Source organism: Ctenopharyngodon idella, chromosome 7, assembly GCF_019924925.1.
Source record: "Ctenopharyngodon idella isolate HZGC_01 chromosome 7, HZGC01, whole genome shotgun sequence".
NCBI classification, from domain to species: Eukaryota; Metazoa; Chordata; class Actinopteri; order Cypriniformes; family Xenocyprididae; genus Ctenopharyngodon; species Ctenopharyngodon idella.
The window spans coordinates 5459141-5485471 of NC_067226.1; the positions used below are offsets into that span (position 1 = coordinate 5459141).

The 26331-nt window shown below is 37.5% G+C and overlaps 1 protein-coding gene across 3 annotated transcripts in view; it reads left to right on the plus strand.

Moving 5' to 3' along the window:
* ccdc102a (coiled-coil domain containing 102A) overlaps positions 1-26331 on the plus strand; it is a 78942-nt gene that overhangs the window by 12773 nt on the left and 39838 nt on the right. For 2 of the 3 annotated variants that reach the window (XM_051899044.1, XM_051899045.1), the window contains exon 2: positions 25495-26260. In XM_051899044.1, coding sequence (XP_051755004.1) covers positions 25586-26260 — 675 coding nt within the window. In that variant the 5' untranslated portion in view covers positions 25495-25585. Of the gene's footprint in view, positions 1-13775; positions 13796-25494; positions 26261-26331 lie in introns of those variants that run through there. The other variant, XM_051899046.1, reaches the window with a different exon arrangement.

Consider the following 26331-nt stretch of genomic DNA (forward strand, 5'->3'; position numbering starts at 1 on the left):
TGAATCCAGAGTGTTTGGCTCCACATGAGGGGTCAGGAGGGTTGGCAGAGCTGCCTCAGACCAGGATGTTGTAGAACAAAACATCTGTTATGTGTTGGTTCAAAAATTGGTACGTAATTTAGCTCTATTTCTATTCACTTTGAAATAATACATTAAAAACCTCAAAAGACAATACATACTTCTGAATCAGTATGACATAAGCACATTCCTAAAACAGTTATTTGTTTCTAAATGTTGTTTTGCTGTATGAAAATGTTGGTGAACAGATAGTTCAACCAAAAATGAAAAATTTCTTCATTTACTTACCTTCATGTCATTCCAAACCTGTTTGGCTGAGGAACACAGAGGAAGATATTTTGAGTAACGTTGGTAACCAAACCATTTTGGTGACCTTTGACTTCTATTGTATGGATAAAATATCTTCTTTCATGTTCCAAGAAAGTATGTCGTATAGGTTTGGAATGACATGAGGGTGAGTAAATGAAGACACAATTTTCATTTATGGGTGAACTATCCCTTTAAGGGTGTGGTCACATTTGTAGTTTGGTTCTCTTGGTTATTTTGGTCCAGACCAAAAAAGAATGATACATTTAGTCTAGGGATGTCACAGTAAGGGAATTTTCACACCGGGAAAAAGACTTGCGACAACACTGTATAACCGATAACACCGGATGGGGAGATATTGTATATAACTTGTGGGAATCAGGGAGCTGCTATCAATATGCACGGTATTTAAATCGTTTTTCGAAATCGCGATCAATCATTCTCTGTTTCGGGAGCAGCAGTACTGACTGCACATTTTACAAGACAAGATATTTGTCGCTTAGGATCTGTTGCACACCTAATCCTTCACCATCATCTTGTCAGTCATCTCTCTTTACTCTTGTCATGTGATAAGTGAAATCTGCTCTTGCTGCGACTCTGACTGCAGGAGTCTTTATTTCTGACACCTGTACTGAACTGAAATAGCAACATCACTCCTATGACAAGAGGAACCAGGTATGCTTGAGCATTCTGTCATTTTTAGGGTTGCATATTGTGACATCACATCCTGTTTTTGGTTTGTTTAGATGTCTTTGGTCCATGTTGTGTTCATATTTAAGTCAAACTGCACCAAAGTTTGTTTGGAAGCAGACCTAGTCGCTTATTAAAAGGAACCACACTAACAAAGCAAACACACTAGAGTTTGTTTTAATCGCACCAAACCGGCCAAGTGTGAACACACCCTAAGAAGCACCTTGTCTGCTTTGAATATGGATTTTAGACAGATGCAGAGACCTCAGCAGTTTTGCAGCTAGAGTAAGCAGATAAATGATATCACCTCTCTCGGGCCCTCATTCTGAGGCAGATCTATCCTTTTGAATAAGTAATGGCCATCTGACACTGCTGCAGATCACCACCAGCTTTGCAACTTGACTTCATCCTATGTTAAAAGAATTCTGTCATGATTTAATCGCCCTCATGTGATTCTAAACATTACTGACTTTCTTCTGTAGGAGTAGTAGTTGTAGTAAAGAATTTGGTATATGCATAGCCAATATACCATATATAATATGTAGGCTATTTCCAAGCAGTAGCAGCCAGACGTATAGTCACATTTAGATCTGTAGTACGAACTACGAAGTGACTTATGGCTCAAAATCAATATCCATCTTACTGTGTCGAATGTAAATCACCTCTTCAGTCCAGTTAACTGTCAGCTGAGTCTAATTATGGTGTTTTCTGTGTCCATCACATCAGCTTTAGCACTTGCACTGCAGGAATTTAACACATTTAGCCCAAGGACAGGATCTAAGCCTCATGTGTTAATTAGTGTAGATGCACAGTGTCCTCATCAGTCTGCATTTAGAACTGTGGCATGCAGCAGGGGGCACATTTATAAACCTTATCAGTCTGGCTCATGAATATTAATTAGGTGGCATTCTGGGTGCTAGCCAAATTAGGATTATTGCTTACTGATTGTGCTTTTGTTCGTTCAGTCCACTGCCAATGCTCCACAGAGAGCTCACACAAATATGCATGGGAGGTTTGAAAGCAGCCACCTATCAGCTGTCATAGTCACGAGACAAAAAAGGGGAGTGAAATTGGCTTACTGCCTTTTATATGCAAAATTTTATAGTGAAATTCACAGTATTCCCTAATTTTCGTTAGCAAAGATATTGCAATATAATATTCTGTATATTGCCCAGCCCTTGTAGCTATATCTGTGTTGCTTCATTTAGTTAGTATTTTTGTAGACCACCATGGTTTCAACATTTATTGAGAGATCATCAGAATATTTGAGTAAGATATTGCATGATTACACAAGCAGAAACAACTGTTTTTGACTTGTGTTGTAATTTAGTTTTAGGTTATATTACAAGACATTTTAGATTCATGCAATCTGCAAAAAATTATCTTTCTGATGTTCCCGTGATTTATATTTTAATTTCCTCAAGACTCAAGATGAAGAAGTGTGCGTGCGTATGTGTGTTGCGACGGTCTCCTGCTCACCAGACACATTCCTTTGGTCGTGTTTTGACTTTTTTAATTGGGCCCTTTCAACTCTCAGATTGAGCCTCACGGGCTCCTTAGCATTTCATAACCATTACTTGACTCATTACTTAGACTGTGTTTGATGGTTTCTTTAAGGTAGCCAATTTTTGTGTCTGGAGTGAGGAATTTCTTCTGACTCGTGTAGAGTAGTTTGATCTTCTCTTAGTATTTGCCTTGAGAAGATCACTCTCAATCTCCATAATACTTTGCCTGAAGCTGCTTTATAGAAGATAAGCCTAGGGTATTTTTGGAAATGCATATTTCGCTTTACTTTTAGTTTAGTTTTTTGAAAACTGTAGAGAACAAGAGGATCTGGTTTGCTGTTAGAACCACTGATCATCATCAGTGTGGTCATGTATGAGCTGGATGTTTTCTTTGGGGTGTTGTAGGTACTCCAGTATATGGGTGTGTGGGTTTGAGTGCTGTGTATATATGCATTTGTCATTGAGTCATTGTTCAGGAATGCACAGTGTGTCCTAGACTAGACTGATACCTGAAACCTGGAATCCTGGAGACCTGGAGTTTCCCGTTGACATTGAGGAGTCGATATATCATGGGATTAATCACTGTGGACAATGTCGATGATTGAGAAATAATGGTCCCGTAATGATGCCCTTTATGAGAGGACTTTGGAAAGAAATATCATAGTGGAATTGGGAACTTGTCTAAAGTGTTCCAACCACGGCACACACCAGGCCTGCACAGATGAAGAGGAAGTGGTTTCCTACAGGCCTTTTGATATGGTCTTATTGTTCACAGGCACACAAGTCAAGCAGAGCCATAGTAAAAATATATTTGTTGGGTGGGGCCGCATGGAGTTGTTTTACACTTAGTCTGCAGTTTTCCTTTACATTTATTAGAAAAAGACAAGCACAGGATAAAAACTGATCTTTGTTGTGACAACTTAATTATTTCTGGGAGTTCACAGTGGAAATCACCAGTCTGATAAATTTCCTGGCTGGTGAGTGCTGGTTTTTATTTTATTTTATTAAGAATTAAAGGGTTGGTTCATCCAAAAATGAAAATTCTGTCATTAATTACTCATCCTCATGTCGTTCCACACCCGTAAGACCTTCGTTCATCTTCGAAACACAATTTAAGATATTTTTGATGAAATCCGAGAGGTATATGACTCGTCCATAGACAGCAATATAATCAACACTTTCAAGGTCCAGAAAGGTACTAAAGACATTGTTAAAACAGTCGACGTGACTGCAGTGGTTCAACCTTATTTTTATGAAGCGATGAGAATACTTTTTGTGCGCAAAAGCAAAACAAAAATAACGACTTTATTCAACAATCTCTTCTCTTCCCTGCCATTATCCTTACACAGGTGACGCAGTAAGCACATTGAAGGCTTCCACGTTTACGTCCGAATGCCAGCTCAGTGTTGGCCAAAGCTGCACACGTGAGCAACACGACGCATGCGTGTGATGTTGACGCAGGAGCCGGCCAATAATGAGTCAGCGTTCTGAAGTAGAACCTGGAAGTGCTGGATGTAAACAGCGTATGAGAACGTGAAAAAAAAAAAATGTGAACAACGCTTGGGATAGTTGATGGGCGAGTTATGCATCGTCACAATTTAAGCCTTGCTAATTGAATTATTCAAGTGCAAGAAGACATGAAACTCGATTCGTTACTCGCTGTGTGGGAAGTTTTCTGTGCACAAACATCCAAAGCACGTGCCCAAAAATACACGTCTCAGACAGCATGCGAATTATGAATTGAACTGAATTAAATTTTCTTAAGTCACCGCTCATTAGCAGGTGTAGCAAAAAGTTAGTTTTAGGCCCTGTTTTGAGGTATTTTAGGCTAGGTTCTTGTCATATTTTATTGATTGAATAAATACGTTATAGAAATAGATCGGTTTGTAGATTATTCTATTCTATTCTATTCTATTCTATTCTATTGTAATACTCCTGATGGCAGTTTTCATGTGAATTTGCACATGTCCTGCTAAGACAGTTGGGCACACTTGACTCTGAAATGGTAATATTGGCTTCAAAGTCAAACCCCTTGTAAGTGCAAATCACCACTGAGGTTTTTCTGCTTAAATTTGCTTATGTTGCTGACTCTGGTCTGAAGTAACGCTGTAGTGGTTTGGACTTGTTTGTATGTTTGCATTGTTACCAAGTTCTGTAAACACTGCAGAACATCAGGGGCATTTTGTTTGATTCTTCAAGAAGAGTTTAGGTCTAGTTTTTGTAATCCATGGGTTCCCATGCAAAGCTTTGTTTACAGCATGCCCCTGAAAATGCATGCTAAAGTATGATTGAGTTATTCTGTTTAATGTTAGATTGTTTTTTTTTGGCTGGCTTGGTTTCAAAGCTGAATGTTAAATTGAATCATATGTCTTATGTAAATGAGAGAGAAAACGAAATTGAAAAACACACCATGTGCTGTGAAATTAAACTGGAAAAGTGTTTTTTTATAATGTTACGACCCCTTCTCACTTTTTCAACCCACTTGCTTTCTTGAGCAACTTATTTGCATGTAAACCCAGCTTCATCACAGACGTTGCAACAACAATAATTGGTGAGGAAATGATTTTGAATGTTTGATTTTACAGCTCTAGTCTACATTCTCTCTCTTGCTGGAAAACACAAGTCTTCTAATGGGAGCAATTCACATCCAGACCCCTTGAGAGCTGTCCAGATCTCTGTCTTGTTTCACAATCACATGAATTATGAGGAAATTTGCTATTAAGAGCACGTCTGCATCTGTGCCAGCCACATCCCCACACACTGTGACACTCAATAGTCTTTTGTTCAGAGCAAATTGATGAACTGGCAGCTAGTTTATAGGAATTTGTACTTATGTGTCCACCCCTGATATATTTAGGACAACTAAAACTGACTGGCCATATTTTGGAGGCACTTTCATAATAGGAAAGGGCATTTAATGGCTAGATGGAGAGTATATTGGCTTTTAGCTTTTGCTGGGATTTTGCTGTTTTGGATGAGTTGGTGCCAGTGAAAGGTGAAGCTTCTGGAGTGTCACAGCTCAGTTACAGCACAATTCTGAGTGTTGAAGCAAGGGGCTTCAAAGCCTTTTTGACTTCACAATTTATTTATTATTTATTTATTTATTACACATTTATTTTATGCTAAGTATACTACAAATACCTTTACATATTTATGTACTTAATAGAAATACTTTTACTTTTGGTATACTAAATTGGTATACTTAAAGTCTGCTATATTGTAACAACTAATTTTGTACTTAATGCACTTTAGTTATCTGGAAATAGTGCTGAGGTCCAATTAAAGATGTACTTAAATATATTTGATAGTGCTAAAGTGGAACTATAAAAAAAGATTATAGATTTTAGAACTATAGATTAGATTATAGATATATAGAACTATAGATAGATTTTTTTTCCACTAGGGTAACCACTAAAGGTTAGAAAAGAGAAGTTTGCTAATATACACGCCTTCAGATAGTGTTAATGCTGTTTAGGCAGAGCATAGGGAAAATTAGACTATATGATTAACACACTGGCTTACAGCCATTTAAAATGATGCCTTGGATTAAAATGAAAATGTCACCTCTAAATGAATCCTTGGTGAGGTCTGAAAACAAATGCCTCATCAGTTCATTAAACCATGAAATTGGCTTTTATGGGTGTAATGTGGGAAGTGATATAGAAAACATGAAAAAGAAGTAGAGGCGAGGTCAAAGAGAAATTTTGGCAATGAGATTATGAGGGCGAGAAGATTTATAGTGGGAAATTTTACTAGAGATGGATTGGAGAGAGTATAGATCGCTGCTGAAGACAGAATATCTCTCTAAGGGTTCTGAAGAAACAAGATTTGTGTTTTTTTCCCCTCTCATTTGAGCAAACGAGAGAGAGCTCATTTGGTTGAATCAGCAAGTGATTGTTGTTTCGTCGTGCTGATGAGTTAACAACACTCTTAAAACTCTGTCGAGGATGAGTGACGTTATCCTTGCATACAGATATGAATAACCTGTTAAACAGAAATTGTGGTTTTGTCACCTTTCAGTGACACTGAAAAAATGCTTTCTGACAGGAAACGGAAGGTTCAGTTGTGTTAAGGTTGTGTTATACACAAAATGGAACATTTTCTTAAATAATCTGCTCATTTTGTTAATCAAAACAGCCATAGAGTTAATGAAAATTTCAGTTAATAATTTAAATTATTAAATTATATTTTTACAAAAGGCAATAGAAAATTAGTTTAGCATGCTAGGCATCTTTTTGCATTACTATTACACCACTAGAAAACCGAAAATACTGCTCAAGTAGTTTTGTTACTATGAGCCTTTTTACACCTGGTCACTTCCAAGCCATTTTCTCTGATCGGATAGCTATCTGATTGTGAAAAGACCAGGGGCGGTATTCACAAAAAAAATTTTTCTTACCACTAAGAGTTCTCCTAAATAGCAGTAAAAGTTCTTAGCTAAGAGTTTTCACTTAACCTATTCACAAAGCTGCTGAGACAAACTTTTGAGACAAACAAAGGAATAGAGAGAAGTCTTAAGCTAAGAGTAAGGGTGGGGTTGACCTCATTGCTACTAATGATGTCAATACACTTACTAACTATGACCACAGTGATTGGCTCTTGGGGGAGGGGTCTCTGTCAGTGATTTAATCATAGAAATATTGTTGAACGAGGTATCATGTTGCCATATTCAAATACAGATTTTAAATTAAAAATGTTGTCTTATTCAAATAAAGATTTTAAAATGTGGGCTGTGTCACTAATTAAACAACCATATAAGAATTGTTTGTGATTTGGTCTTAGTGACTTAGGAGTCCTCTTGACTACTAACTTTTCACAGATTTAGGAGCTAGTTTTAGTGCTAAAATGCTTTGTGAAATCTTCTTAGATCAAAAATTCAGGAGTCCTAAATTTAGGACTGACACGCCCATTATTTTTAAGAGTTTCTCCTAAATCGGCAAGTTAGGAGCTACTTTTAGCCTTAAGATGTTTTGTGAATACAGATAAACACGGATAATACAATAAACTAGGGATGCACGATGTATCGGCCGCCGATATTTATCGGCCGATTTTTGCTCAATTTACAACCATCGGCATATCGGCTACAGCAGGAAAAAGGCCAATATAACAAACCAATGGTTTATTAATTAACTGCGTGAAGGCACTTAGCTGTATAATGTCTGTTGCATAATCCTAGCGCTGCTGTCTGCGCTTTAATGCTAATCAAATAACAAAAGATCGCACACTATTCTTGACTAAATAACTTTTGTAACTTTCATAAGTCAAAAGTTTCTTCGTAAGTTGAATACGGAAGGTGGTCTGGCGGAAGCTAGATATTTTACTTCATAACTTGTTAAATATATGGATATTTTTTTTACGCAAACACACTGCTTCGCTTCAGAAGGCCTTTATTAACCCCCCGGAGCCGTGTGGAATATGTTTATGATGGATGGATGTGGATGGAGACACTTTCTTCAGCTCATACTCGTTTGGTACTGCCATTAAAAAGTTCGGATGCATCAGGATATTTATTAAAATTTCTCCAAATGTGTTCATCAGAAATAAAAAAAAGTCATATGCAACCAGGATGGCTTGAGGGTGAGTGGTAATTTTTATTTGAAAGTGAACTAATCCTTTAAGGAGAGAATTTTTTTAATTGTTTTTTTTATTTATTTTTTTTATTGCAATATTCTTTATTTTACTTTAAAAGCTAAAAAGAAACCACTTGTACACATTCCTTGTGTATTGTATAATATAAAATAAATATAAAAATTAACAGATTAATTAATAGATTTTTTTCCACTAGGGTAACCACTGAAGGTTAGAAAAGAGAAGTTTGCTAATATACACGCCTTCAGATAGTGTGAATGCTGTTTAGGCAGAGCATAGGGAAAATTAGACTATATGATTAACACACTGGCTTACAGCCATTTAAAATGATGCCTTGAATTTAAATGAAAATGTCACCTCTAAATGAATCCTTAGTGAGGTCTGAAAACAAATGCCTCATCGGTTTATTAAACCGTGAAATTGGCTTTTATGGGTGTAATGTGGGAAGTGATACAGATAACATGAAAAAGAAGTAGAGGCGAGGTCAAAGAGAAATTTTGGCAATGAGATTATGAGGACAAGAAGATTTATAGTGGGAAATTTTACTAGAGATGGATTGGAGAGAGTATAGATCGCTGCTGAAGACAGAATATCTCTCTAAGGGTTCTGAAGAAACAAGATTTGTGTTTTTTTCCCCTCTCATTTGAGCAAACAAGAGAGAGCTCATTTGGTTGAATCAGCAAGTGATTGTTGTTTCGTCGTGCTGATGAGTTAACAACACTCTTGAAGTCTGTCGAGGATGAGTGACATCTTTGCATACAGATATGAATAACCTGTTAAACAGATAAATTGTGGTTTTGTCACCTTTCAGTGACACTGAAAAAATGCTTTCTGACAGGAAACGGAGGGTTGATGTGTTATACACAAAATGGAACATTTTCTTAAATAATCTGCTCATTTTGTTAATCAAATCAGCCACACTGCAAAAAATGCTGTTCTTACTTAGAATTTTTGTCTTGTTTCCAGTCCAAATATCTAAAAATTCTTAGATCAAGAAGCATTTTCTTGACAAGTAAAAATTATGTTCTTGTTTTTAGGAAAAATAAGTCAAAATTAAGTGAGTTTTTCCTTAAAACGAGCAAAATAATCTGCCAGTGGGGTAAGCAAAATAATCTTAATCCAAACTGAAAACAAGATTATATAGCTTATTTTTGGTTTGATATAAGATTATTTTGCTTACCCCACTGGCAGATTATTTTGCTTGTTTTAAGGAAAAACTCACTTAATTTTGACTTATTTTTTCTGAAAACAAGAAAATAATTTTTATTTGTCAAGAAAATGCTTCTTGATTTAAGAACTTTAAGATATTTTGACTAGAAACAAGACAAAAACTCTAAGTAAGAACAGCATTTTTTGCAGTGCATCATAGAGTTAATGAAAATATCAGTTAATAATTTAAATTGTTAAATTATATTTTTACAAAAGGCAATAGAAAATTAGTTTAGCATGCTAGGCATTTTTTTGCATTACTATTACACCACTAGAAAACCGAAAATACTGCTCAAGTAGTTTTGTTACTATGAGCCTTTTTACACCTGGTCACTTCCAAGCCATTTACTCTGATCGGATAGCTATCTGATTGTGAAAAGACCAGGGGCGGTATTCACAAAAAAATTTTTTCTTACCACTAAGAGTTCTCCTAAATAGCAGTAAAAGTTCTTAGCTAAGAGTTTTCACTTAACCTATTCACAAAGCTGCTGAGACAAACTTTTGAGACAAACAAAGGAATAGAGAGAAGTCTTAAGCTAAGAGTAAGGGTGGGGTTGACCTCATTGCTACTAATGATGTCAATACACTTACTAACTATGACCACAGTGATTGGCTCTTGGGGGAGGGGTCTCTGTCAGTGATTTAATCATAGAAATATTGTTGAACGAGGTATCATGTTGCCATATTCAAATAAAGATTTTAAAATGTGGGCTGTGTCACTAATTAAACAAGTATATGATCAGCTAATTGTCAGCCTCTTACATGTGTGCATCTTAAGAGACTGCAGAATTCAAGCAACAAATTATGTTTTATAAACAAAGTTTGGGAGGAGCATTCCCAGGATATGGGGGAGTACTTGGGTTTGGGCTAAATTTGGAGCTTGGAGCCCTGGATCCCCTCGGACAGCACGACAAACACGCATATTTTACTCTTTTACTTTATTCAATCATTTGTAAGTGTGAACTCGTGAAAACAAATGCCACAGGTAATCAGACATTATTTTCTTTCTTTATTTATTTTCAAAGGTTTATTTTTTGCGTTTTTGCCTTTTTATTATGATAGGACAGTGAGTAGACAGGATCGGAGTGGAAGAGAGAAGGGGGGGATGGGATCGGGAAAGGTCCACGAGCTAGAACTCGAACTCAGGTCACCCGAGCTGCCCACAAGGCTATTGGCGCCGACGATAGGATATTATTTTCAACTTGTCCGCAATGTTTTATTCTCCATCATTCAGTACATTTTGCCTGTACATAAATGAACCTTCATGTTATGTTATCGCAGATTAAAATCTATAAATCAAAATATGTATTACATTTATGAGGAAAAGGCTCAGCACCCAAGGCTCTATTGCCTATTGCCTCAATGTACAGTGTCTTTGGGCGGACTGCTGATTCGGATTGCCGGAAACAACCATATAAGAATTGTTTGTGATTTGGTCTTAGTGACTTAGGAGTCGTCTTGACTACTAACTTTTCACAGATTTAGGAGCTAGTTTTAGTGCTAAAATGCTTTGTGAAATCTTCTTAGAGCAAAAATTCAGGAGTCCTAAATTTAGGACTGACACGCCCATTATTTTTAAGAGTTTCTCCTAAATCGGCAAGTTAGGAGCTACTTTTAGTCTTAAGATGCTTTGTGAATACAGATAAACACGGATAATACAATAAACTAGGGATGCACGATGTATCGGCTGCCGATATTTATCGGCCGATTTTTGCTCAATATACAACTATCGGCATATCGGCCATAGCAGGAAAAAGGCAGATATAACAAACCAATGGTTTATTAATTAGCTGCGTGAAGGCACTTAGCTGTATAATGTCTGTTGCATAATCCTAGCGCTACTGTCTGCGCTTTAATGCTAATCAAATAACAAAAGATCTCACACTATTCTTGACTAAATAACTTTTGTAACTTTCATAAGTCAAAAGTTTCTTCGTAAGTTGAATACGGAAGGCGGTCTGGCGGAAGCTAGATATTTTACTTCATAACTTGTTAAATATGTGTATTTTTTTTTATGCAAACACACAGCTTTGCTTCAGAAGGCCTTTATTAACCCCCCGGAGCTGTGTGGAATATGTTTATGATGGATGGATGTGGATGGAGACACTTTCTTCAGCTCATACTCGTTTGGTAACGCTTACTGATATTATAAAGCTCGAATGCGTCAGGATATTTATTAAAATTTCTCCAAATGTGTTCATCAGAAATAAGAGTCATGCAACCAGGATGGCTTGAGGGTGAGTGGTAATTTTTATTTGAAAGTGAACTAATCCTTTAAGGAGAAACAAGTATATTTTTTTTATTGCAATATTCTTTATTTTACTTTAAAAGCTAAAAATAAACCACTTGTACACATTCCTCGTGCATTGTATAATATAAAATAAATATAAAAATTAACACTGGCAGCTCACAAATTTATAAATTGTAAAAAATTTGAGACCAGAAACACATCACGTAACTGTAAGAGTAAAAAAAAATAATCTAACTACACGCTTATTTGTAAGCAGGATTGGGAATTAACTAATTTCTGTGTCCAATACGTCTGTCACATCACGTTGCATTATTAGCTAGATTTGCTAGTAGACGATAGCATAATACTCACGCTCGAAGTTGTAGATGTAACTTGAAACATTTAATGCCCTTCTCCATTTTACTGGACGGTGTGACAGGTGACAGCCTCACAATGCGATAGATATCATTTACAGTAATCCGGGGAAGTTTTTATGAGCAGTGACACTAAAAAGTCATCTTCTCCTCAGTCATTTTGACAGCTCTAGGTAAGGAACATGGGCGTACGGCGCAGCACCGGATGTAAATATGCGGCCTGAGGAAAAATGCGGAAGTGACCGTACATAGAGTACATTTGGAGAGAAATAAAATGCACGGAAATTTAAATGCAAAACCAGAAAAAACGCTGTTCACAAGTGCGTATTGAACCGTGGATGTCATACCGAATGGTTCAATATCATATTGAGAATTGTGGCATCCCTAGTAAATTTTACTCCTCCCAAAATGTTAAATAAATGTGTGAGAGCATGTTATAGACTATATGACATATTATAGCCAGATATGACAGTGCTACTGCATCACGCATTGCCGCAGATGAGTAGCTGAGTATCTCTTCAGCAAGCCAATGTGCAAACTAACGCAAATAAAACGCTCTCTCTCCTATTGTGGTTTTTGATGTTGAAATAGACTGACGATGAATAAAATGCAGCTCTTATCTGTTGCTTTCATTGACATGAACTCCGTTAAATTTGCATATAGCGTGGGAATTGAAAATCGGACATGTATATTCATTTTGCAGAGAAACATTTATGCAGCCAAGTGTAAATGGAATCATTTTAACAAATCAGATAGACATCGGATCAGTAAAAACACATGAAGTGACCAGTTGTAAACAGGCCCTATGAAACTTTTGGATCATAACTGTAGAAATTTCATTCACATCATATGACAATTGCAGGGTTTATTCTATAATTTGACAAACATTAGGTTGTGTGTTTTTATAGAGAATAACTTAGCAACTACATGATTTTCATGTCTTGTTTGCTAAGGTTTTAACTTTTCATTAATGTCAAACCTGCCAAACATGTTTCTTCTTGCTCTGTAACCACACTGCATAGCATCAATTTGAACTTCCTGCCAGAGATCAGCAGTTCTGCAATGAACAGTGATCAATAGTTCAAGAGCATTTTAATTAAGTTATAGATCCATTCAGTTGTAAAATTGCTTTCATTTGAAAGTTCATCCACTTTTATATTCTCTCTAATTGAATTGGTTTTTCTAAACTGAATATTTCTGGATGGTAGCATGCTTTCCTAAATCTTTATTTCTGGTGAGTTTTGGCCTTGATATTTCAGATTGCTCTCTCCCCCTGCACTTTCACTTTTTTGTCTGTAGCTATTTCATGGATCATATGGTTGCAGAAATGTAGCATTGCCTTCCTCACCATGAAGAAAGACTGATCTGCTCTTGTTAATGGAAAACTACCTCAGTGGAGCCGACCAAAGTCACATGGTCAAGCTGGAGGAAGCGTTTCGTCACGGGTCTGAGATTGCCACAGCGAAACTTGAACACACAACAGGCGTTAAACTACAGCCATTTGTTTGACTTTGCTTGTTTATGGCCTGGTTCTAATCAACACACATTCTCAATTGATTGGTTAGCTCCCCTAGAGAGACAGCAGATTAAATGGGATTAATTTGTCACACGCTGCATAATATGGTACAAATTAATGTCCACTTTTTTATTATTTGTTTTACTTTGCATGCACTGAACTGCATTTCCCTGTCCCAGTGCTCATGTACATTTCATGGCATGTCTGATTCTGTCACAGTGTTTTGCCCTTTTATTCTTGCTTTCACAGGATGTTTATAAATCACACATCCTGTCTTTTAACCCTGTGTGCTGTGGACGAGCAAGAGGCCTAAAAAGACATGGACCAAGAGAGTGGACACAGACCGACTCTCTCAGCTGTAAATAAGTGTAGTATATTTCATCAGTGGCAGGAGGAATCCCATTCAGGAGAAATGTCCTCTGCCATCTGCCCCTTCCACAAAGACTTTCCCTCTTTCCCCTCCTCCAACTGTCTTTTCCTCCCTTTCCTAATGAGTTTCTGTCCCATTTCCTCTCTGTCTTCCTCAACTCTTTGCCCTCTGCCACAGCTTCTCTTCATACCTTTCCTCCCTAAGTTTGACTGTCTGCATTATTCAGTCTGTCTTGGATTATTCCAGTCCATTTCCATTTTACATTTTCCAGGATCCTTATCGCACACATGAATCTGTCGGCCTTTAACATCTGATCCTTATTAAACTGCATCAACGTACACATACTCCATATACCCGGCGTTATAAGACTGAGCACCATTAGCCGTGGTAAGAAGAATGCATTGTTCCTTGAGTCATATACCCTGTTTTCATCTTTAAGCCTTGAGCATGTGCGTGTGGACTGTTGGGTATCATTAACATACATTAGTTTGTCACACAGGATATAGGCTACGTTACATACATTCACTTATACACTGTAGTCTCCCAAGACCATATGTTGGCCAAGCTGAGCATACAGGGAGTGCAGCGTTTGTCTGTTCTGTCATGTTGGTGGATGTTCAGAATGATGGATTTGGTTTAAAGGTGGACATTGGACCCCGAGGACAAACTGCACTGTGTGAGGTTCAGTCAGATCGTTTAGTTTCAGAAAGGTAGAATAATTTTATATTAGCCCGGGTCTACTTATTGTATAGTATACTAAGTCATGACAAGTTATAGTGTCCGTGATCAAGAAATCAAAGGATCAAAAATCCTTTAAAATCTAATTTAAAGGGGACCTATAATGCCCCCTTTTACAAGATGTAAAATAAGTCTCTGATGTCCCCAGAGTGTGTATGTGAAGTTTTAGCTCAAAATACCCAACAGATAATTTTTTATAGCATGTTAATTGACACTTTTTGGTGTGAGCAAAAACGCGCCGTTTCAGTGTGTGCCCTTTAAATGCAAATGAGCTGCTGCGTTTGGCCTAAGAGGGCGGGGCTTCAAGAGCTCATTCTCCGGTGTCAGGAGTCAGTCAGGATGCACTATAATGTCAGAAACTGCGAATATATGCTGCATGGAGATAGAACAGGTATAGTTTAGTTTAATTATGGTTATAATGCTTATTATAATGCTTATATTGTCTTCCTTGTTTTTATCCACTATATTAGTACAGCCTGTACCGATTAGTACTCATCGGTAAGCCTGTTTACCGATAAGTTTTATAACGTTTATTGTACTTCACGCAAAATATGAAGCGTCTGTTTTCACTCTAGAAAATCACTGTAAGAGCTTAATAAAACACAGTGCAAGTGTGCATTAAAATATTATCCATAAACTCTCTTTCTCTCCCTTGCATTATCATCAACATACATAGCGAAGTACACAGAAACACTCGTTACAACTAACAGTAAACAAATATATAAAGGCCTTTTCGGGTGGCGCTTAATAAACTGGTAAACTTTTATCCGTAAATCAACTCTGATGAACTGTAATAAAGCGCTCTCACCTTCATTACTGACGTATCCAGTATCACTCTGGAGACTGTAAGCTGGATCATGAACAGTTTGTACTGATCTATCCTTGACAAATTTTTAGCACAACCTCTTGTCCCTTTGTATTGACATTCGTTCACAAAGCAGTCCGGTGTGAAATGATTCGCGCAGACATAAACTAATTTCGGTAGAGTTGAGGGAGCATTTTCTTGGAAAATAATGAATCCACCTCATCTTCAACGGCTCAGATTTCAGGAGTAAATGGAGAGAGCAATGTGGATTAATCCATCCAGCTACAGAACACCTAAAACGCTTGGGAGACATTCTCTTTAGTGCAGCAATGGCGGACTGTACAACTCGGTGTGAACTCGTTCAGGGCGGTTCTATGTTAAAACGCCAGTGTCTGTCTGTCAACATTCGTGGGCGGGGCCTGTGGCTAATGTGACGTCACATTGCCATGGATCTGGAAACGGCTTGTTCTGAGACACTGCTTATGATTTATGGGGATTAAAAAAAAAAGGAGTGGTTGGATTTTTATTATTATAGGGTGGTCCAAACACCATGCAAAAGTGAATTTTGCATAATAGGTCCCCTTTAAAAGGATAGTTCAATCAATAGTTGATTAAAAATATCTTCATTTGTACTTAGAAGATTAACAAAATTCTTAGGATTTTTGGAATGACATGATAGTAATTAATGACAGAATTATTATTTTTGGGTGAACTATCCCTTTAAAACACGTATGCCATGCAGAAATGTTTTCATTTGGTTTTTGGAAAATATTTGAAGAAAAGTTTTGAATTAATGACTCTAAAATGTCATGTGGTATAACCATCAACCAAAAAGTAATGTAATATGTGTCCACATCTTAATCATTTCATTAAAGTTTTGAAAAAATATATTTTTCAAGATAATTTTTTTTTTTTAAATTCAGAAATGATAAACATGCTCCTCAGAGATAGGGTGTATTAAATTTCACTTATGATGTTTTTATATATATATATATTAATTAGCAGTCATAAAAGGAGCATAATATCATTTGACCCTATTGTGTGTGGTCTCATATTCTTTTGTGAACCTTGTATTATGTGCAAACCAAGTGTGTGGAAAACACAGTTAAGCCTTGTTAGTTTATATTTCCTTAAATGACAACAGTTATTGAAGTGATCTCATAGTCACCGCTGTTATTCTCCCACTGTATTAGATTTATCAGTGATTCCTCTCCAGGCAAATGCTTCTTTGGGGTACTTAAGTGGCATAAGATTAAAGAGATTTAGTCATGTTAAATATTCTTTCATTATTATGCACCACTCTGCAGCTTGGTCCTCACATCGCCCCCTGCTGTAAGGATGAGGAATACCCACTGTGCTATAACTGCAGGTATAAAATTCTGTGCTAGTTGTTGGTGGATTTTACTCATTTTTGTGCTGTAGGCAAATACTACATGTCCCTTCATTAAACCCTCTCGAGTGAATGACTGACAGTCATACATTGTGTCAGTTTTCCTGGACTCCCTCAGGGTAGTTTGCACTGTGATTGTTTCCTTTTCCTATTTAATGAACGTAGGCTTGCTGCGGTAGTCGGTGTCACCGGTATTACACAATGTTGTTTGGCCATACACCGATTACATTACTTGACCACCGTGGCACCGCCCCCACTGTCGTTTTGTTTTTTTATAGAAATAAAAACCATTTAGTTCAGTTGGACAACGGACGCTACTATTATAAACTGAATGTGTCTGCTCTGCTCCATACAGCAAGATCTGCAGAGTCGCAGCAGGAGTCAGATTTCACTTATTATGTGACAATTAAGGAGAGATGAGATGAATGACAGCACGATGGCAGAGGATTTGGCGCGCAACAGGTCCTGTGCATCAAATATGTTATCCTGTAAAATGACAGAGTACTTTTCATGTTTATAAATCAGGTTTATAAATCAAGTTTATTTAACGGTGAGAAAATTTCCTCACTGTGTCAGTCCTGAATGAAAGGCAGAAATCTGATAAATTAGAAAACTGAGAGACTTATTTACAGGAAAATGGCTGTTTGCATTTCATAGCTTTGACTGACAAATTGACAAGTATGGCGATGTAGCTATCATGACTGTCATTTCTGTGCTCTGTATGCCCCCTACACATCCCGGGAGGATTGACATCATACTGTGAAATCACAAGTTTAGGCATAATCCTGTCTTGTCTCGTCAGTATTTCTTCCCTTTCTGCATGGTATGTGTCCTGTTGCTTCTTCTCTTTCAACTTTTCATCACCTTCTGTATTTGTCCTACTTTTGCTTCCTGTTTTTCCTCCCCATTTTAATCTTACAATGTTTTTATTTTGGAAACCCCTAATTTCAGAGGGCTTTTTTTTGGGGGGGGGGAAGTTTGTTTCAAAAAAATAAAAAAGGTAATTGAGAAATAAATTTACAGTAACGAATCAAGTCGCATTATGAGATTTGACGTCGCTATTTCAATATATAATGTCAAGTTGCAAAATATAAAATCACAACATGAGATATAATGTGAGAATTGGGACATATATATTTGCTCTGAGGCAGAAATGGGCTTCCACTGTAACTTTCTTCCCAATAGCTCTATTCAGCTCGCTTGTTCAGTGTTTTGCATAACTGAAATCTTGTTCTGGTTGATACATGGTCTCAGCCCTGACCTCGAACTCATAATCTGCTCATGTGGGATTTTGAGTGTTTATTATTGTCGTTTCATGCCTCGTTGAATGAGATTATGAGGAGATTAACATCTTAATGCTTAACACTCCTCAAATGAGCACTACCCTCTGACATATGACCAGTTCTCTCTTTATCTCTCTCTCTTCAGCTGCTTTAACTTCATCATTCTCTCTATTACACGCTACTCTATATGTAAGACCTTCTAACTCCCTGATCCATTAAATTCCTCTTGGGATACTGGCTTTGATCAAGTTACTAGAGATTATTTTAACAAGAGGCCCTTGTAAGTGTGTGACAGATTCGGCTGACCCCCAAATGAACCTTTTCCTGATGTCCCACTAAGTCAGTGAATTGACATCTGTCCCTCTTTTTGTAGTTTTTCCTATGAATGTCAAGACTGTTTTCACTGGTATTGTGCATTTTTTTGTTTTTGTTGCTATTATCATTTATTCATCAAATTTGTTATTTAATTGTGCAGTTTACTTAGAAATCTGTAGCAAATCTCAAAATGAATATCCTTTTTTTTAATGCTGTAGATTATAATTTTGTGATGCCTAAATTCACTTGTAGCGTTTAAAATAGTTGATTTTTAACTTTTATTTAGAAAAAATGTTTTGGCCATAACATAAGAATAATAATAACAAACAAGGAAAAACTTAATGTTCACCTGTTGATGCCCTCAGAGATGTTATCTGTTATTTGCGAAATTCGTTTCACTTTAAAGATGTCCAAGTAATTTTCCGTTCCAGACAGAAAATAAGGAGACACCATATGTTACCCATTTCTCAGACAAAATGTATTAACCACAGATGACCCCAGTACTATGCATGACCTGCAGATTTCATGCATATAGTAGTGTGTGTACATAGTGTTGCTACAAAATGTGTACACATTTTAAACTTCAAACATGATTTATTTGAGTTTTTCTTGATATCCTGTCACACCATATGAACATTAGAATGTTCATTTCAAGATTAGGTGTAGAAATGATTAAAAATGAATTGAAATTATGCTCAACTAATGCACTGTTTGATCAGCAGTATGGACATATTTTGTGTAGGGCTGCCCCTGTCACATGTTTATGTTAATTTAAGTACTTAAATATACTGGTGGGTGGAATATATACCTCGCGCTCAAACGCACGCACAAAGCACTTTCAAAAGTAATGATTATGAATGTGTTGGAAAAAATGTGCAAGTTTATTATTATAAAATAACATTTTAATTGTTTATTTATAAACTAGTGTTTTCTGAATCAGTGTCGGCTGCAAAGATGAAGTTGACAATACTGACACGTCATCTCTGCAGTAACCCACCTATAGAGAGAAATCCACCTTTCATATGGATTACGTAATCAGAGAGTATTTGTTTTCGAATTTTAAAGTAGACATTTCAAGCTTTCAATAGAGATATTTCTATGAGGCAAGTAGCCTATATGCTGAGTTTTGGTTCATTTATGTGACGTGTTGCTGTTCAGGGAGACTGAGACGGCAGAAAGCGCATCCTGTTTGTTTTCTTTATTTTACAAAAGCACAGTGTCCTCTTGTTATTGTGAGTGAACACAAATAAAAGTAGACCCTTTACAGTTGGGAATGATGTATTACTCTTATCTGAATGACAAAAAATGGAGTATTTTAAGTTGAAAAAATGTAAGTGATCGTGCGGGTGCTTCCATGTCGTGCAGTAAAGCACACTATACTTTAGCTGCCTTCCACACTCTGTACGAACACTTGGATATACAGTACAATAGCACACATTTATCTAGGTTAACGTTAGAGCGAGCAGCCATGTAAAGTTGCTACTACTAACCTGTTTAAAATGACATGTTTGAGGTCGATGGATGATAGGCAAACGTTTGGATTTCCTGCCCGACATACTGTAATTACCACAAAGACAGCACAAGGCCCAGTCAATCACTTGTGTCGTACTGGTGTTTCTGTGGATAGGTTATGTAGATGAAATAGATGCCCATCCGCCAGCTCTGCGATGCTGAAATCAGTCTCGACAGCAGACGTGCCTGGAAGGGGCTATAGTTGTTGTTGTTGTTGTTGTTGTTTTTACTATGTGACATTTTTGGCTTGTCTACTAGTTTCTGGTGTGTGAATCATTCGAATCTAACCAGCCGTGTCATAGTGTGAGGTAATGACAAGCTTGAGAAGAAAGCTGAACACTTTCTCTTATTTCCCTGTAAACTTTTGTAGAGAAAATAATGGGTTTCTTTTGAAATTACAGGACATTTATTGTACTGTCTTCCTGAATCACTAACTGCTCGAGTTAACCTAATGCAGAACAGAGAAAATGATGTTTCAGTGGATGCCTCTGTTTTTCCCCCCCGAGTATTATGAGTATTTCTGGTTGCGGTATGGATTACGTCCAGTGGTTTGGGGATTTAAAGTAAACGGCAGCCCCGGCTGGTTGACTATTTGGTCTCGAGTTAGGTTCTTTTATTAAACCAGAATATTTAAAGCACACTAAGACTTAATATTTTATAATACTACATAATTCATATGCCCTAAAGAATCAGTATGACAGTTCCTCTTAGGATTTTTTTTTTTTAGTGAATCAAAGCAAAACAGAGAGTGTATCTTTCTATCCTCCCTTCTCCACTTTATTTTAACTTGTTATGCTGTCCATTATGGTACTATATATCATTTGTGTTTACCATATGTTAACAATATCAGTTCAGTTTGGCTGTCTCTAACTTTTCAGCAAGTTTACTTGGCTGTAAAGATAAGATTTTAAGATTTGCTTATTTACACTTGGCAAGAGCACTTTCATCCGAGACAGCGGAAGATCTTTTATCAAGATCATCTGCTCTAATGTGGAACGTAAAATGATTGTTGTCACTTTCACACTCTGCGGTCGGAGACCACATGCGCTACAAGCAGACAAACTTCCTCTTCCTTTAGGGGCAAATTCCTCTGAAAACCACAAGGATCACAGGTTACAGCCAAGGTGTGCTTTCACTCTCGCATCACTGAAATTTATGTTAACGCATGCTGTGCTCATAATACTCCCTTCTCTTGGATATTTCAGAACATTTCTATTGACTTTTTGGGTTCAGGTTCACATTTTTAAGATCTCTGCAACATTACTCACTCCCTGCCCTGAGTCTCACTGTCTTTTAACACTTTACTTTGTCTTGATGGAAGATTTTTCCTGAGGCTATTCTTTGACAAGCATCGCTGATAAACCAGGGAACACAAGATTGTGTTCCTGGCTTTATGTCAGGAGGTGACAATAGGGCATTTGAAGTAAATTGGACTGCAGCCATCAGATCGGTTTTCACTTTCCCTGGCTCCTGTGAGTGACACTGTGTCTCAGTTCCTCCAACACCTACAGAGCCACTGGGAAAAACACAAATGGATAGTGTTTTACACAGAGGGTTTATTTACATCCTGCATTGAAGAACTCTTCAAATTTGTAATTCATAGCTTGCTGAGTTTGGACCGATGAGATGTTGCTCCGTGGTGTGTGGTCTCAGTTGTTTAAAATTTTCATTCTGACTTTCCTGTGATGTAATAGCAATGACTGTTCTGGGGCCTCATGTATAAAACTTTGCATAGATTTAATCCTGGAAGTATGTGTACACACAAACTGTAATTTATTTTATTTTTTTAACGTGCACAGGCTTTTTAGATTTATTAAACCATTCAGAGTCTGCTTTTTTTATATAAATCCCAGATAGTATATGCACAAGCTTCATCCGTCTTCTCCAAAATGACCAGAAATGAAGCTTAACAACACTGGTTTTATTATGCATAAACTCATCTGCATATAATTTACATACTCTGGGCATATTGCCCTCCAGGCAGGCATGTGATATTTCCTAGAAACATATGAAAACTGATGATGCAGACTGTGAATGTCATGAATATTTGTTTATAAATGATGTAACACTGCAAAAACTATTTTTTCTTAAAGGGGTCATGAACTGCATTTTTTTTTTTTTTTTTTTAATTATTATTATTTTATAATGTTACTTTATAATGAGGTGCACTTATAGTGTTAGTCTGATTTATACAACAAAAATTGTCATAATTTAGAAATAAAAGGCCATACCCTGCTTTTAGCCCTATGATTTGAATGCTCTGTTTTAAGGGGCATGACTGCTGTGAGACTTCAGTGTAAATGCCCACTGCTGTGATTGGCTAACATCTTTGCATATGAAATAAGTATTGCATGTGGAACTCTCTCAATCTTTTTCTACAGCCCCATTAATTAGTTAATCTCAACAGCTGTAGAAATCACAGATCAGGCATTAGAATTAACACGGTTACTTGCATGTTGTGGCATTACTGTCGGGTCAGTAAAAGCCTGCGCTGAAATTGTGACTGATTTACTAAAGAATCCACAGTGCAATGAACCGATCAAACAATCAATGCTTTCCTAGCATTAGTATCCTTTGAAAGGTAATGTTATTCAGATTCTGCAAAGGCAGTTTGAGTTCTGAAACTTACAGGATGTTTTTATAGTACAATGATGACCTCTTATATGTCAAAAGATCAAGCAAAATTTGATTTCTTAATTCATGACTACTTGAATCAGTATCTTTGTCTTGTCCAGATGAAATATCTAAACATCCTTAAAACAAAATCAGTTTACCTGCGAAGCAAAACTGTATGAGATGGCTCCTGGTTGATTTGATCAACTAAAGACCTTTTGTTCTTTTTGCTGGAGAACAACTGCACATTGTTTTAACAATTTTTCCTTGAAATGCCAAGCATAATGGGGCTAATTTGTTGGGCTTATCCCTCATTTTTCATACTTTCAGGTATTGTTTGCTATTCTCTCTCAAGATCATCATTTGTCTTAGTGCTCATTGTCTTTTTTGCCTATTTAACGTACTTTGTCTTGGCAAAGATTCTAATCGATTTCTTTCTGCTTGAACTTAACTAGCCTTTGTATACACTCCATTATGCCTGTCAGCCTCATTCTGTTTTGGTAAAGGGTACTGTGAGCTTCCAGATGTTTCCTTGGCAGTGAAATAAGACCTGAAATGGATGAGTCAGCTTGGTTCAATGGTGAATTAAACTTATGGCAGCAAATTTGTGGCTTTAAGATTTCCTATTGAGGGTATACACTATAGGAGCAGTGTTTGGGGAAAATAGTTGTGGCAGGAGGGAAACCATTTAATCCTGTAATGCAGGTCATAATTAACCTGGCTTTGTAGTTTTTCATTAAATATAATCTGTTTTTGTGTTAGGCAAGTGTTTCTCAATTTGACCTAGTGCTTGAATGTATTTGAATTCTCAACAGCTGTGTGTTCAGTAGACATTTACTTCCTTGAAAGCATATGTTGTGGTTTGAAGTCCATAACATGTGATGCTACTAGCAAGATAAACCTGGGACAACCAGCTTAATCTTAATCTTAAGTTTTGCTAGACCAGCACCAAACGAGTCTGGAAACCCATGCTGGCCTTATATCTGCTCTGTGGGGAGAGGAAATCTTCTGTTAATGTTTATTGTTATATTTATATTAATGTTATATTTATATTAATGAATTAATATTAATATTAATTAATTATTTTTCTTTCCACCCCCAAGGATGGAAAGAGGTTTTTTTTTTTTTTTTTTTTACTTTAGACAAAAGGCAAGCCTGAAACTTCAACCAAATCTGTCACTTTTCAGCAAGTCTTTACTCTTCCTTTGAAATCAACTGCTCTTTATTCTAGCTGTCAGCAGTATAGCAGCAGGTCCAGTTACACATTTTCCCCTTCTCTCGCTCTTTCCTCACCTCTTTCTCTTCATCCACTCGTCTCTCCGTGCTGCTCATGTTTCTGTTGGAGATGCTGCTCAGATTGCATCATCAGGGTTAATCAGGATCTCCTGTGAAAGCCTCTGGAGCCAATTAAAATTTTCTGCCTCTTTCTCGTTTTCTCACTTGTGCTTTTTTGTTGCTTTTTGTTGCCCTTTGACATCCTTGCAGGAGCTTATTGGCATGACAACTGCTTTGCCTCTAACATATCAGCTGTAGCTTACTAAAAAGACACCCATTGACATATAGACTAAACCATGTTGTAGCCTGTGCTGATCCAGGATACTGATTTATCGTCCCCTTGACCCACAGTGGCAGCAGTTGCTGTTCTTTGCCACCAAAGCCCTTGTGCACCCTCCTAGCTTGCAGAAAACCTAATAGTCTCAACATTTTTCCCCCAGCTGAGCTAATAAAAAGGGGGCTTTTGTATGAGTAGTGTTTTATGAGGAGCCTATGCCTGCTTCTTGCCCCAATATATACTAATTCACAAGTCGGCAGTTCCCAAAGCCACAGGCCCCACCCATAAACTTCCTCAGGGTTTGAATAGTGGCATATGCATGTTTTTTTTTTTGTTGTTGTTTTTGTTTTTTTAGTGCCACAGTAAACTTTACAGTAGTGCTCTTACAATGGAAATCTTTGGGGGAAGACATTGCACCAGAATAAATGTAAAATAAGTAAAGGCACAAGACTTAAACATTATGCATGTTAACATTAAACTACAGAGATAAAATCACTTATTTGCATTGTCTATGCAAAGTTATGTCTCTGTTTTTAAAATCCTATCATTTAACATTTAAAATCAGTAAACTATGTAAGTTTTGCACAAGGATATTAAAAATACCAGGAGGAGGAAAATGAACCCACATAAATTGTCAGTACCACATGTATGGAAGTACATTAATGACAAAAATCTTTCATACTAATAAAAAGTTTGTAATCCATCATATTTCACTTTACAATTTTGCTTCCACAATTTCACAGACTTCCATTTTAGGTGCATTAATATACCCATAATGTTTGTTTGTTTGCTCCACAGAAAAATAACAAGATAAGTGAGTTCATGTCTGTTTATAACAGTATTTGTACCTAAATTGTAAAGCACATTATGATGTTTTCCTAGAAACATTTTTTGGTTTAGACAGATGACATGCTCAGTTGTCTTACAGGTCAGATAGAGGTCTGTTTTTAAAAATATAATAAATCTAATTCTTGTTCACCAAAGCCTCGCACTTTTTACATACACAAACACGAGTTCCTACTCCCCTAAGCTGTAGGGCTGTAACTCTTTCCTCACGGTCGATGAGAGATGCTGGCAGAAGGCTTTTGACCTGGAACCTCCTCTTTTGTAACCCTGCACTCTTTTAAGTAAATACAGCCCTGTGTGTGGGAGTGTGAGAAAGGGAGAGCACTTGTAAATTAAAGCTGCACTTGGTTGTCATGGTGTGGTCTGGATTATTCTACAATATTAATGTTGTTGGCCTTGTTGCAATGACATGTTGACAGAGAGAATTCTTTTTCTCTCGTTTTGCTCTCTCTGCTCCTGTATGTCTTTGTCACCTACTGAATTTATATGTATACTGCTTTTCAGAGCCAATTATTGTGCTCTTTTTTTTGTCTGTAATTTTATTCAAAATTAACATTGCAATTCATATATACAATGAATTGAACAGATCTCTTCTGTTTACTCTTCTAAACTCATCTTGCTCTTGCTTCACAGAAAAGCATCATGTTGATGTGGATTATGGCTTCCTGATCAGATCTTCCTGACCACTATCTTCTCTGTCCCTGGACTCATCATTGGCTCAGTGATGAATCACACACCCAGCCCCCACATGACAGAGGCCGCCAAGTCTGGGGCGGGCTTGTTGTGCGGCCTGGGCCTTGGCCCAGATCGGGTGCGATCCCCGGACAGCCTGACCCACACGCCCAGCCCGTCAGGGGGAACGCCCAGTTCAAGCCCTCCTCTGCTGCTGTCTCCAGGGCTGGGCTGTGATGGTGTTGGGGACTGGGAGAGCCGTGAGGAGCTGCGTCTGCGCGAGCTGGAGGAGGCTCGGGCAAGGGCAGCTCAGATGGAGAAGACAATGCGCTGGTGGTCGGACTGTACGGCCAACTGGAGGGAGAAGTGGAGTAAGGTGCGGGCCGAACGCAACAGGGCACGGGATGAGGTCAGGCAGTTGAGACAACGTCTGGATGCCCTTACCAAAGAGCTGACGGGGGCACGACGGGAGCGGCAGGAGCTGGCAGCGGAAAATGAACAACTGCGTCTGGAAGCCCAAAGAGTCCGAGCTGAACAGAACTCTCCAGAGAATGCTTCCACTGCACCAGCATCCAACTCTTCAACTGCCTCCACACACTCAAACCAGCCAAGGGAACCAGACATCAAGCATAACAATCAGGATGAGGAGAGTGCGAGAGATGGGCCAGGCTCTCCAGAGCAGGAACCTGTGAGAGATGTAGGCACTGACAAACTAGACAGGCAAAAGGTGAGTGTTCCTCAGTTGGAAAGATGTAAATCTACATATGTGACCCGTGCTCGCAAAATGAGTCAGAATGT